General features: G+C 37.0%; 1 protein-coding gene across 1 annotated transcript in view; it reads left to right on the forward strand.

Moving 5' to 3' along the window:
* The first annotated feature begins 269 nt into the window (after positions 1 to 269).
* ASPG (asparaginase) overlaps positions 270 to 12,492 on the forward strand; it is a 58,421-nt gene continuing 46,198 nt past the window's right edge. Inside the window, exons 1-5 of the mRNA XM_029912085.1 lie at positions 270 to 315; positions 923 to 1,052; positions 4,833 to 4,944; positions 9,084 to 9,209; positions 11,642 to 11,725. Of these exons, the coding sequence (XP_029767945.1) occupies positions 270 to 315; positions 923 to 1,052; positions 4,833 to 4,944; positions 9,084 to 9,209; positions 11,642 to 11,725 (498 nt within the window). The remainder of the gene's footprint in view (positions 316 to 922; positions 1,053 to 4,832; positions 4,945 to 9,083; positions 9,210 to 11,641; positions 11,726 to 12,492) is intronic.

A 12,492-nucleotide genomic window follows, 5' to 3' on the forward strand; every position in this document is an offset into this window, starting at 1 on the left:
AACATTTTAAACTTAAAAGTGGGTTTAGACTTTGAAAGCTCCATCCACATTTAAAAATTGAGTTTCCATGTTTTAAGAGGCTGAGCATATCAGAGGTGCATGTCTAAGAATAAAGATTAGGACTGTCTATAATGCAATACCCCCCTTGCCTACTGGACTACTGACTTTATCCTCCTCTGAGCAAGAGAGGAAGAAAACTTAAAATGAAAAGTTCCTAGGATCCATGGGGGTTTTCAGAACCCAACTCCTGCTTGTCTATTACAGGTAGCATGGCAAGAAAGTTGCCCTTGGAGAACAGGTGGCAAAGAGTCAGTGGTGGGGGTGGAGAGAGCACACAGTGTTTTAAATGATTTCTGAAATGGCTTTGGCTCCATCTGAGTTCTTCATAGTCTGTCATTTTAGTTAAATTCCCAGTTGCAAAAAAAGCTAATGGATGAATGTCATTGGTGGCCGAGGGTCTTATAATATGGATAAAGAATCAAAGTTCAAGGTGTAGGAAGGAGGTAACATCATTGTTTTTTTTACTAAATAAAGGGTTCTCTTGTTTTCCTGATCCTGGTATGTGTCAAGGAAATAATTACAGATAATTTGTTTACAATTGCTCAGATTTGTTGACAATCTCTAAACCTGCTGGTAACTGATTTAAAACTGATCTGGAAGAGTATGCATTATAAACAGGATGTTTTCTCCTTTCTGATCAGATTAAGGTTTAAGCAATTATAGCAGTTATTTTTAATCTTTCTAACCATGTCTATTAATATTGAGTGTTCTTTTTGGAGTAGATATGCTGGGTTTAAATCTGTGCTGGAAAATACATGGAATGTCAATGCACGGGAGCAGAAGAAGCCAAAGAAAAATCAATGAGAGGGAAAACAGAAAAATGAATGTTTCATCAGTAGTTTTTTCCCCCTTTATTTTCTAGGACTTGCTCCTGAAGCTAATAAGTTAGTAAAGGCCCTGAAAAAAATGCCGATGCTGCATGATGAGGTATATGCGAAAGAAAACAAACACTGTGATTGCCCCAAGTTTCCTGATAACACGTTGGTGCTTCCGTAAGTAACTGAAAAAACATGTCTCCCCACTCATTTTGAGAAATTTTTGTAAAGTGCTCTGAAGTCTTAACATGAAGACTCCAATGTTCTTCTTGTGAAATTAATTTAACATAATTTAAAATAAGATAACTTATTTTATGAGTGCTAAATTGTTATGCCTTGCTGGGTCATTAATCATGACCTTTTTAACTCGTAGAAGGCAAAGTAATACACTTCTTGATCAAATTGTTGAGACAGTCTAAAATAAGTAATTATTTGGTAAATTCTGGGATTTCAAGTAGATAATCCTCTGGATATGAATGTTTTTAATAGCCAAGTTGTTCTTAGGCTTTTTCTTGGCCAGAGGGGAATATCAAGAGAGAATGTGTGGAAAATAAAATCTGTTCCGGTACCTGTCTTAGCTAGTGGAGTTACCTTTCAGCCATGTTCTAACAGCTGATGTGTTAAGACCACAAGATAAATCACTGTAGGGTTAGCAAAAATATTTATATTACATTACTTTAAAATCAGAATGCCAAACACATTAGTTAACCATAGTATGTACTTATTTTGATCTACATAGTGCCTAATACAATCTCTACTAGTTGCCAAACACAATTATGTTACAAAATAATTACCAAAAACCTAAGAAACACTCTTCAAATCAATCATTTCACAGTGAATGTATGTCATGAAGCTTAAACCTTTCTCCCCAAATATACACTTTATCTATCCATGGGTGCTTATTTGCCATGGTACTATCACATAAATAAACGGTGGCTACTGTGAATACTGCATAGAGCACTATGTGAATTATCTCCAATATATGTCTGAAGAAGTAGCAGCAGCAGCTAATTAATGCAGCTTTGAACTGGCTTCATGCTTTAATTCTACAGTCCCTGCTGCTGTTTAGAATCCCTAAAAGCCAATTGTCTCTTTCTGCCCCAAACTTATGCAACATCATGGTAATTAGATATGGGCTTTATAATTAATCTGCATGGCTTTTTAACTGTTGGGCAATGATTAACAGGCTTATAGGTTTTATTTAGAGGACCATATGCTAATTTGATGTCTTCCCCAGCTGTGACGAATGACTGAATCCCTGTAAACATGTTACATTACACATAGATTGCAGGAGTATATTTTACAAAATATTTGAAAAGTTAAATAGAATTATGGCTGTTTTGCTATAAGGAGTGGCGATTGAGGTTGATTATGGAAAATCATCTCTTTGAGGGGAAAATTAGGAGACACATAAGCCAAGCAATAAAGTAAATTTTTTTAGTTCAAACCTCAATAAATTGAAGGACTTAAAATAAAGAAATTAGGACAAAGGAAAGTCCAAAGGGGACAATACTAACATGAGGTTATGATATACTTGATCTTGTTAAATATTTTGGTTATTTTAAGAAAAATATGTTTTCTTACTGATAGATGACTTTTTATTTAAGTGCTTATAATTGAATAATTTGTTAAAGACATTTTTAAAGGAATTGAAAGATAGTGGAACTCTACTGATGTGCCCTTTTTGTGTCCTAAGTGCATTTCATGTGAAGTGTACAGACAGGGAAAAAACAAACGTATAAATACAAAAAGTTTAAAAAATATGTTTCAGGTGAAGGACTGTCAAATACAAATCTTGTTTGTTCTTTAGTATTATTGATCACTATTTCACGAAGGTTAGTGTGGCAAAATTTTGTTTGCCATTGTAGTTTTTATATTTCAATGATTGCTTAGTGATATTTTAACTAGACAATTGAGAAATATTGTAAGTTTTGGGGGAAGAAAATGGGAACATTGAGTGGACTTTGTAGATCAGTCTGATAACTCTAATGTAATGAAATAGAACATTCTGTTGACTTAAGGATTTGTTTTTGTGGAGGTGTTTCCACCACTAGTAAAAGAGTTGACTGACCGTACTGTCATATGTCTCCTTTTTAAACAGCACTGGCGCAGAGGATCTCTTTTCACTACTGTTTCTTGACTTCCTTCGCAGTTGTTTTAAAACCTTGCTCTCATACAGAGTGTTTGTGTACATAATGGTTAACATTAACAAGGCAAAATGCTGTATAAAACCTACATTTCTTAGTTACAGTATGTCAGTTATGTAAGATTGAAAACAGAAAGTTTGTTTGAACGTTCACACTATAAACTATTCAAATATGCAGACCCACTTCTGCTATGATACCTATAAGAAATTACCCAATTAATGATGGATTTATGGCAGCTGGGGATAATTGACTCCTGTTTTGGCATATTTTCTGTTGTTTTATAAATAGTGTATATAAGAAATGTATAAATCTGATTTTTCTTCTCTCCCACCATTTGTATGTTTCTTGTAAGCTGCTCAGAGCAGGGTCTCATTGTTTTTGTACAGCACCTAGCACATGGGGATCCTGATCCTTATTGGAGCTTGTGAGTGCTACTGCAGTATAAATGTTAATAATAAAAGGTTTTTAAAAACCAAATATGGTAACTCCCCTCTATTCCATAGTAAGCATCAGGATGTACTTAATACTTAATCCTCAGATTCATAGGTTCATAGATTTTAAGGCAGAAGGGAGCATTAGTCTGACTTCCTTCATGACACAGGGCAAAGAACCTCACCCGGTAATTTCTGTATCAAGCTCATAGTCCAAATGACCATTCACCTTAATCACATCTGTATTCCAAGGGAACCCTGGACATACCTGCGCAGAAGAGAAAATATCAAAAGCTGATTTTGCCTTCAAATGTTTTTTATTTCAACTAGCTTCTTGTGTGCCAGTAGCTTGTCATTTAGGAAGCTAATTGAAATGGAAAATATGAACAGTGCACTGCCATGTTTTCAAAGGTTTGGATTTATTGCCAGTTTAGTTTAACCTTGTGACTGAATTTTAAGAGTTTTTACTAGTATGTACTCTCAATCTTAAATTCACCTTAACAAATTTCTCTGTTTACCTGCCTTTTGGTGTGAGAATCTCCTCTTAAAAAAAAAAAAAAATACACGCGCTCGCAGACACACACAAACAAACCCTAATGAGGACTAGGGGAGAGAAAGGGGTCTTACATGGTGGGTATTCCATCTTATTCCCTGAAGTCTGCAGTGAGCAGTATCCCACTTTTGGGGGGTAATTAAGATCTGAAGGAGAAGAGATTTGTTTCTGAAGCCTTATGAGGAAGTTGTGAGGGGAGCACACAGGGGTGCATTGCTCTCTCCTTTAACATGGACCTTATGAGGGCCACAAGAGACCCGTTCAGGGGAGGCTTAAGGAGTGAAATACTTCACCTGCGGTAAGTGCTTCAACCCCGTGGCAAGCATTAGAAGGCTTTTCAAAGCTGACCCAACTTCTCTGTATACTCCACAGGCAATGGGAGGTTTGTGGATCTCCTTGACCAGCCTTAGGATTTACTTTAAAATGTTAGTAACTTTCTGAAGTAGAGTTTAATAAACTAACTTTTAATCTTGGACACTAGAGCTTGGTAAGGTGAGTCCAGTAAACTAGGTTTTGTTTTTCCCTGCCTTCCTACTTTTTGGCACTTTACAGCAAAAAGCAAAAGTTAGGATTTTTTAAACCCTTTATATTTAGGGTGTTGTAATTCAGGAGCTCATGGTTCAGTGCATCTCTACCTTGACAGAAGAATTCTACCATGGCCCCAGGCTTAACCTACCAAACTTGATGTCAATAATCCATTGCGTATTTTTACACATGTGAACAAAAACAGGCTTACCATGGATCATTCATTCTGTTAAAGGTTAAAAAATTATGAGCATACAATAGTTCATAGCCTAAAACTTTTTCATGTTCTTGTCCTTTTCAGCCCCTCTGAACAAAATAAAAGAATTGTCTACACAATTCTGGAACTTTCACCACTGCTTGATTCTTCCAACATGACGACAGATGATTGGGCTAAAATTGCCAGGAATATTGAGGTACTGTAAGTGTGAATAACCTTGATAATTTTTCAGGTGATATGCTGCAGTTTAATTATTTTCACCTTCTGATAAAATAATTCACTTGTACTCTGCTCATATCATTTATATACTTATTAAAAGTACAATGCTATTCAGTATTTTACGCAGCAGACTAGACTGCTGATGACTTGTTAACTTTTGTATGCTTATAAAAAATCGATGAAAAGATACATAATAAGTAATAGTTTTGCAAATAAGAGCCAGAGAGAAATTATGCTTTGTGAAAATGTCAGATTTATTAGAAATGTTTGAGCATTTAGCTATCATTGAAATAATTTTATATAACTGATAGTTAGCTTATGCGATTTATTTTTACAAAATTATGTCAATTATAATTGAAAGAAAATAATGTATCTGAGGCTCTGTAGTACTAGTAGCATGGATGATTAAAACTGTGAAGAATGGATTAGTTTTTTCTACAAAAACAACAAGGAGTCTGGTGGCACCTTAAAGACTAACAGATTTATTTGGGCATAAGCTTTCGTGGGTAAAAACCTCACTTCTTCTTGGACACTGAAACTAGACTGCTTAGCTTCATTAGTCATTAGAACAATATTATTGTGGATGGATTTCCTACACTTGGAGAAATGTCTATGTGCACAAAAATAACTGACATTTATGAAAACAAACTTATGAAATCCTTGAATTTTGTGTGGTTTAACAAAAATTGTCCTCATCCCCCAATCTAAATCAGTTGTGTGCTTTTAGGAAGTAGATCTGTTGTGACAAAACATTGGGAAACATGAACATGTAGTTATTAATGTGCAGTCTTTTAGGAAATTATAAGTGACTTCTTGCAAAATTAATCATTATGATTTTGGTTGTAGAAAACACTATGCTCCCCTGGTTCTGTTCACCCTGCATGTTGGTGATGACATTTCAACTGGGCTTGTGTACAGTGAATCTTTTTTCCTCCACCACTAGAGTAGCACCAATGCAGCTCCACCAGCACTAGCAACTCTGGAGCACTGCTGAAAACCAGCTGCCGGTGTTGTTCCCGCCATGTCCTCTAACCCTACTTGAAGCAGGTCTAGTGACATCACTGGCTGGCCACTCCCACTATTGCTGCCACCACTGGAGCGTCACTGGTGCTGCAGCCATGAGGGGAGACTTTCAGACACCCATCCCTGTAGATTCAGCCAAGATGAACATATGCAGCCTTCAGCTCGCATTGAAATGACCTCAGTGGCTTATGTTTGACTTTTAAAAAAATATATTAATCTTTTAAAATATCAAATTGTTTATGAAGGCAGTTGCTCATTAACCCACTGATGAATGTATGTTATAGGTCTCCCTCTATGCCTGAGCCACAGAGGGTCAGAGTCTGTTATAGCCCCCAACTAGAGAGCCTTGGCTTTTTAGCTCAAGATGTACCCCTCTCGGGCTTTTAGTTCTGAAAGTCCCTGGTTCAGTCCTGTATTTCACACTGCAAAAAAAACCCCCAAAAAACCCAAAAAAACCCCACAGACATGCAGAGTTACAGCCAGCAGACTTTATATCGAAGAGCCACTTTTCTGCAAATGGGTGACTGTTTGTGAAGGATATTTGCACTCTGATTTTCACTTCTGCATGTTGGCCTCTCCCAACAGCAGTTCCAGTACAGAAGAGAGCTCAACACGACTGTATTTCTTTAAAATTGCATGTTAGCTTTTTTTTAGCTTCAGCTCACAACAAAATCTCCTTTTTCATATGAGCTTCCCTGCTTGCTTATTCTGTCAAGGAACTCTTTCCTCTCCGACGAAGCATCCGACGAAGTGGGCATTCACCCACGAAAGCTTATGCTCCAATACATCTGTTAGTCTTAAAGGTGCCACCGGACTCTCTGTTGCTCTTTCCTCTCTGTTAATCTGTAGCTCTCATTTCAACTTTCCTGTTTAAGTGCATGCTACCACAAGGTGAAGACACATAATTTATCTTGTACATTTACAGAGCATAATGGTGGCATGCTGATGACTTGTCAAAGAGACACGCTTTGTCTAAGAAATATGCATTTTGATTGTTTTCTATTGTTTTGGAGCATGAGAAAGAAATCAAGATACATATTTTGATCAGCGTGCTACTCTTAGCTTCTGTATCATCTTATTGGAAAACTGCCCAGAAGGAGGTGGCTAGTGGTGGTGGATTTGATCTCAGTCTGTGGGGTACATCCTCAAATGATGTAAATCTGCATAACTCCACTGAAGTCAATGGAACTACACCAGTTCATACCAGATAAGAATCTGGTCCTTAATGTGAAGCTAAATTAAATTTCCATCCATGTGTTAGTAACACTTAGCAGTAAAGTACAAATAAAATAGGACCCTTATAGTCTGGTTCCATGCTGAAAAATAACTCTGTAAAAATGGAATTGTGGGGTTTCACATTTGTGAATCAATGATCTTCAGATCAAATCTGCTCAGGTTACAAGTTAAAAGATGTTTTTTCTAATTGCCAGCCCTTCAAACTCAGAATTTAAGTCAAGCTATGTTCTTTCTGGCTGATACATCATTCTCAATAAAGATTCTGCCACTGAAACGTCAGTTAACTATATGTTGATGATGCACAGGCCAGAAACAAATCCAGCTCGCTCTCCCATAGCTGCATTAGTATTACAGTGCTAATGAGACTATTAAATAATAAAATTTACTTTTGTAGTGTAAGCAAATGAGACTCTGAAAAAACACAGGGAGCATATTGGTTGAGTAAGAAGGGACACATGATTATTTTTCTGATCATAGCCACAGTTTAAGCTTGGACAGTCTTATCATGACACACCACCACAGTATCATGTCACAACTTAAGTGCGGACTTTAGCCTGTTGCAATTTGGCATCATGACATGGTGCTTTGTCCCCAAAGAGATTTTTGAACCCTTTTATTTCCTGCATATTTAGCTTGCAGAACTGGGAATGGCCCCATCAGATTCTGAGTAGGTGGCAGTAGTACCTATTTGAGTATCTGTAGGCAAGTACAGAGGTAGAAATCAGCACGTGGTAGAGGAGGTGATATTATCAGATGAAATAGTAGTGCAAAACTTAAACTAATGCTTGCTTATTCTGGCAAATAACATCATTAAAAGAAATATTCCATTTCATGAAAACAAACAAACATGCTTGTGCTGACTTCCATGCTGTTGCTGGCACATGCTCAACTGAAAACCAAAGGTAAAATAGTAGTTAAAAAATGAAGACAGCAGAATTACACTAGGAAATGTCTTGTATGGACAGCTCATTAAATAGTGAGGGGTTTTGGCCTTCCTCTTCCCCCTTCCAAAATCTAGCAGATGTCTTCATTCCAACAGAATCTGCTGTGAACTGCGTGCCTTTGTACTATTACAGCCCAGAATATTATGAGGCCTTCACATTCCTTACTTTTAAAATGTGTACATGTCTTGAATAGTTCACATTAACAATAGCAGAAGTCCTTTTTTGTGAGAGCTCTTTCAGTTTGTTACTTAGCCATGGACCTACAGTAGTGACAATTTCATGCTTATTCATCTGCCTTTGTGAGAGAATCCAGATTCATAGTAACATGACCAAAGAAAAGTTAAACATCATACAATAGTTACTTCAGTGTTAACTTCTGAACGGAAGAGGGCACTCTTACACTGGCAATTTGCCTTTCTGCCAATCGGATTAAATGGGCTGGTTTTGGTGTAGTACGATCGTACTGGTTTGCCTAATCTGTTCTTGTAAATGGTGTAATCTCCAGAGTAAAAGCAGCTACAAGAAATCAGACTGTGCGACAGATTTACATATGTTAACATTCCTGTTTAAAGCCATTGCTAAACTTTTCTTAATTAGCAGTCTTGTGGTTTAAAAATGCTGCATTAATATGTATACATAGACGAATCTGTCTTTGACTCTTCCATAATTAGCTAGAAGAACTAGATTTTATGTTGATTGCCTTATTAACTCTTAATTATGTTCAACTGAAAACCTGGACTTCTCTAGGAGGAAACATATTTTATATATAAAATATAGTACTTTTAACGTATAGCAGTTAAAATTATCACCCTGCAGTAGTAGAAGTAAAGCAATATATATCTGATTTGTGTCAGCACCAGCACAGCATTGTTCTAATTCTGTTTAATGTGAAAAAATGTCTTTCCATCTCCAGAAATACTATGAACAATACGATGGTTTTGTGATCCTTCATGGCACGGACACAATGGCATATACTGCTTCAGCTTTATCCTTCATGTGTGAGAACCTGGGTAAAACCATTATTCTGACAGGATCTCAGGTAAACCTTAATTTTAGGCTGAGTTCAAATGCATTTTTATTTTAGTGTGTCTGTATGTAAATTGTCTAGTATACTGATTAACGCTATATGCTTTAGACTTGCAGGGGCAGATTCTCAGCTGGTATGAATTGTCAGTTGTCATTGATTTCAATAGAGCCATGGCAGTTCACACCAGCTGAGGATCTGCTCACAGGTTTTTTGTTGTTAGTGATTCTAGAAACGTAAGAATTGCCGTATTAAATCAGACCAGTAGTGGTTCTAGTCCAGCTGCCAACAGTGGCCAGTACTGGATGCTTCTGAGGAAGGTGCAACAAATCCTTTAGTGGGCTATTGTGTAATAACCTCTTTATATAGGAAACATCTGCCTAAAAACAGGCTGTTAGTGGTTTGTTTAAGCCCAGGAGCATGGAGGCTTATATTCCTTTATAAATTGTTATCCTGTCCTGGGTTGTTGTGTGTGGATTATTTTTGTATCTGAGTGTAGCAATCACCCATTTCTTTGTTGTGGGGGACAATGAACTTAATTTCTTCCATACTCTTTGTCCCCATTTTGAACCCTTTTATGATTGCCAGAACAGGATGCATGTGCTTCCTTGGCCACGGAGTGTCTAACATGGGATAGGAGTGGGATGCCTTATGCCCAATTTCAGAGTTGGCATGCTTCCTTTAATTTATTCATCTCCATCATCCTGGTGATTGGGCCTTACCACATTGTGTCTGAAGCTGACTTTTTATTTTGCACCAGTGTGCATTTTACACCTGCTGTTTTACCAGAATGGCCTCTGCTGTTTGTTTAAACATAAAAGTGCAACTCTAGTCTTAAAAGTGACTTGAAAAATGGTATTGTGAGATTTCATCTTTTATCTTCCAATAACTTCCACATCAAACGTGATCTGTTGCAAATAAAAATATTTATTTATTGCTAGCTCTGAAAAATGAACTTGAGCTCTGAGAAACATTCATTTTCCCAAATAATAAAGGTCCAGGCCATATTATGCTTTTATTGACACAATAGGTAAGCAGGCAGCAAGTTATGATTACCACTCCTGATTGACTAAGAATTATGCACATCTTATTATTTTGTTACCCTGTCTTCTCAACCTGCTTGTTGGTTTCATCCATCTGTTATGTTTTTTTTTCTTTTTTAGACTGTAAGCTCTTTGGTAAGCTCTATGGTTGTACAGTGCCTAGCACAATTGGACCCCAGCCTAATTGGCGTCTAGGCACTATCACAATTTTATTAAATAACAATAATTGTGTATTCCTACTGTTGTCTCTGGGTTTGTGCAGGAGAGGCAGTGTAATCTAGTGTCTAAAGCACTGGACTGGGACTCTGAAGACCTGGATTTTATTCCCAGTTTTGCTACTAATCTACTAGGTGACCTTGGGCAAATCATGTAATCTCTGTGCCTCAGTTTCTCCATCTGTAAAAAGAGGATAATGATACTTACCTCCTTTGTAAAGCGCTTTGAGAGCTTCTGATTAAATGTGCTATATAAATCTGAGTGTTGTTATTATTTATTACATGATTGACTTTGTACTTGGGACTTAGTAAAGAATTTGGATGATAAAGAAGGAATAGAATGCAGGTCACTGTCTCTAAATTGTTGGGGTCTGTAGGATTATCTGTACTGTTTACTTTATAAAAAAAAAATAAGGATTTTACTTTCATTTTTTGCTGTATTATTTACAGATCTGCCTGGCACATGAACCAGCAGCAGAGCATGCAATCTTAACTTTTGCATTGTTTAAAGTAGCTCAGACATTGGGGATGATTTTGCTAATAAAGATTCATTCTAAAAAGGCTTAGAAGTCATCATCCTTTAAGTAACAAACTAAGTCTCTACATTTAGTCTTGTCCTATTCTGTCAATAACAAACTACCTGTTCGCCTTTTATATTCAGCCAGGAAGGGTAGGGCAAATTATATCCTCAGATGATGCTATGGGTGACTCTGAATGAAGTGAGGCTGTTGCTCATCTTACTCTCTGTACACTTTTCTGCCTCATGCTTCCTCACTGAAGAATTGAATACACACATTTTCTGTTCTTGATGTTGTTGCTAACCTGGCTTTCACTTCTGAAAGAAAATATGCAGTTGCTTAATCAGACCAGAATAATTTCTTTAATGAGATTTTTTTTTAAATAAAGCTATTACAATAAGAGGAAAAATATGAAAAAGCCAATGATATATTTTATGAAAAAAATCTGTTTTACATTCAGAGGGAGAAATTCCACCATCTGCTTCTGTCTAAAATAGTTAGTTTGGATGAAGAAGTAAATCTTATTCACCGTAAATGATATAATGGGAGATTGCCTTGATTATTACATAAATTATTCATGTATTTATACTGGATTTGTATTGCATGAACTGGAATCTCTTCTGCTGTTTATATATAAGAAATGGGGTGTAATTTCAGTCTCTTCTTTTTAGGTGCCTATATATGAATTGCGGAATGATGGTCGAGCCAACCTACTAGGGGCGCTGCTGATCGCTGGGCAGTTTGTAATTCCTGAGGTCTGTTTCCCTAGTATCAGAATTTGCTTTCCTGAATTTAGTAAAACCAAATGTTTACACTTTTAAAATATATCTGTTAACCAAGAAGGAATGTGCATTGATCTTTAAAGGAACCCCGTCAAGGTTAACAGACCCCCATCTGACACAGTGCACACACTGTTGTCAGGCTTAACTTACCAGTATGTTCCTAATATATTGTATAGACTTGTCATGTCTCTGACATACTGGCGCAGTAGACTTGAAATCAAAGATTTTCATTTGCACACTGTGCTTGGAACTCGAAACAAGTAGTGGAGTGGTGGTGGAGGTGGTGGGGATAGTTAAAATTGAAGAGAAGTTTAGTACTGGTGAAATGTAGAGAATTTCTGTCTCTGTAGAGATTGTAGTGCCTGTTATGTTAATAAAGGACATCACACTCAGAGCTGTGGAAGCTTCCCCACACTGCCTCACTAATATGCTTGAAATCTGACCAGCAGAACCCACCCATCAAGCAGAGAGAGACAGTAGTTCAGTTTTCACCCTCATTCAGTCTGTCTCTGTTCTGACACTGTCAGTTTGATGTGGGTTAAGCTCAGCAGCTTACTGACCAAGATTTTCCAAAGTGACTAGTAATTTTCAGGTTTCAGAGAGGTAGCCATGTTAGTCTGTATCAGCAAAAAAGAACGAGGAGTCCTTGTGGCATCTTAGAGACTAACAAATTTATTTGGGCATAAGTTTTTGTGGGCTAAAACCCACTTCATCAGATGCATGGAGTGGAAAATACAGGA

The sequence above is a fragment of the Terrapene carolina genome, unplaced genomic scaffold (assembly GCF_002925995.2).
Source record: "Terrapene carolina triunguis isolate 2854851 unplaced genomic scaffold, T_m_triunguis-2.0 Scaffold189, whole genome shotgun sequence".
In the NCBI taxonomy this organism is placed as follows: Eukaryota; Metazoa; Chordata; order Testudines; family Emydidae; genus Terrapene; species Terrapene triunguis.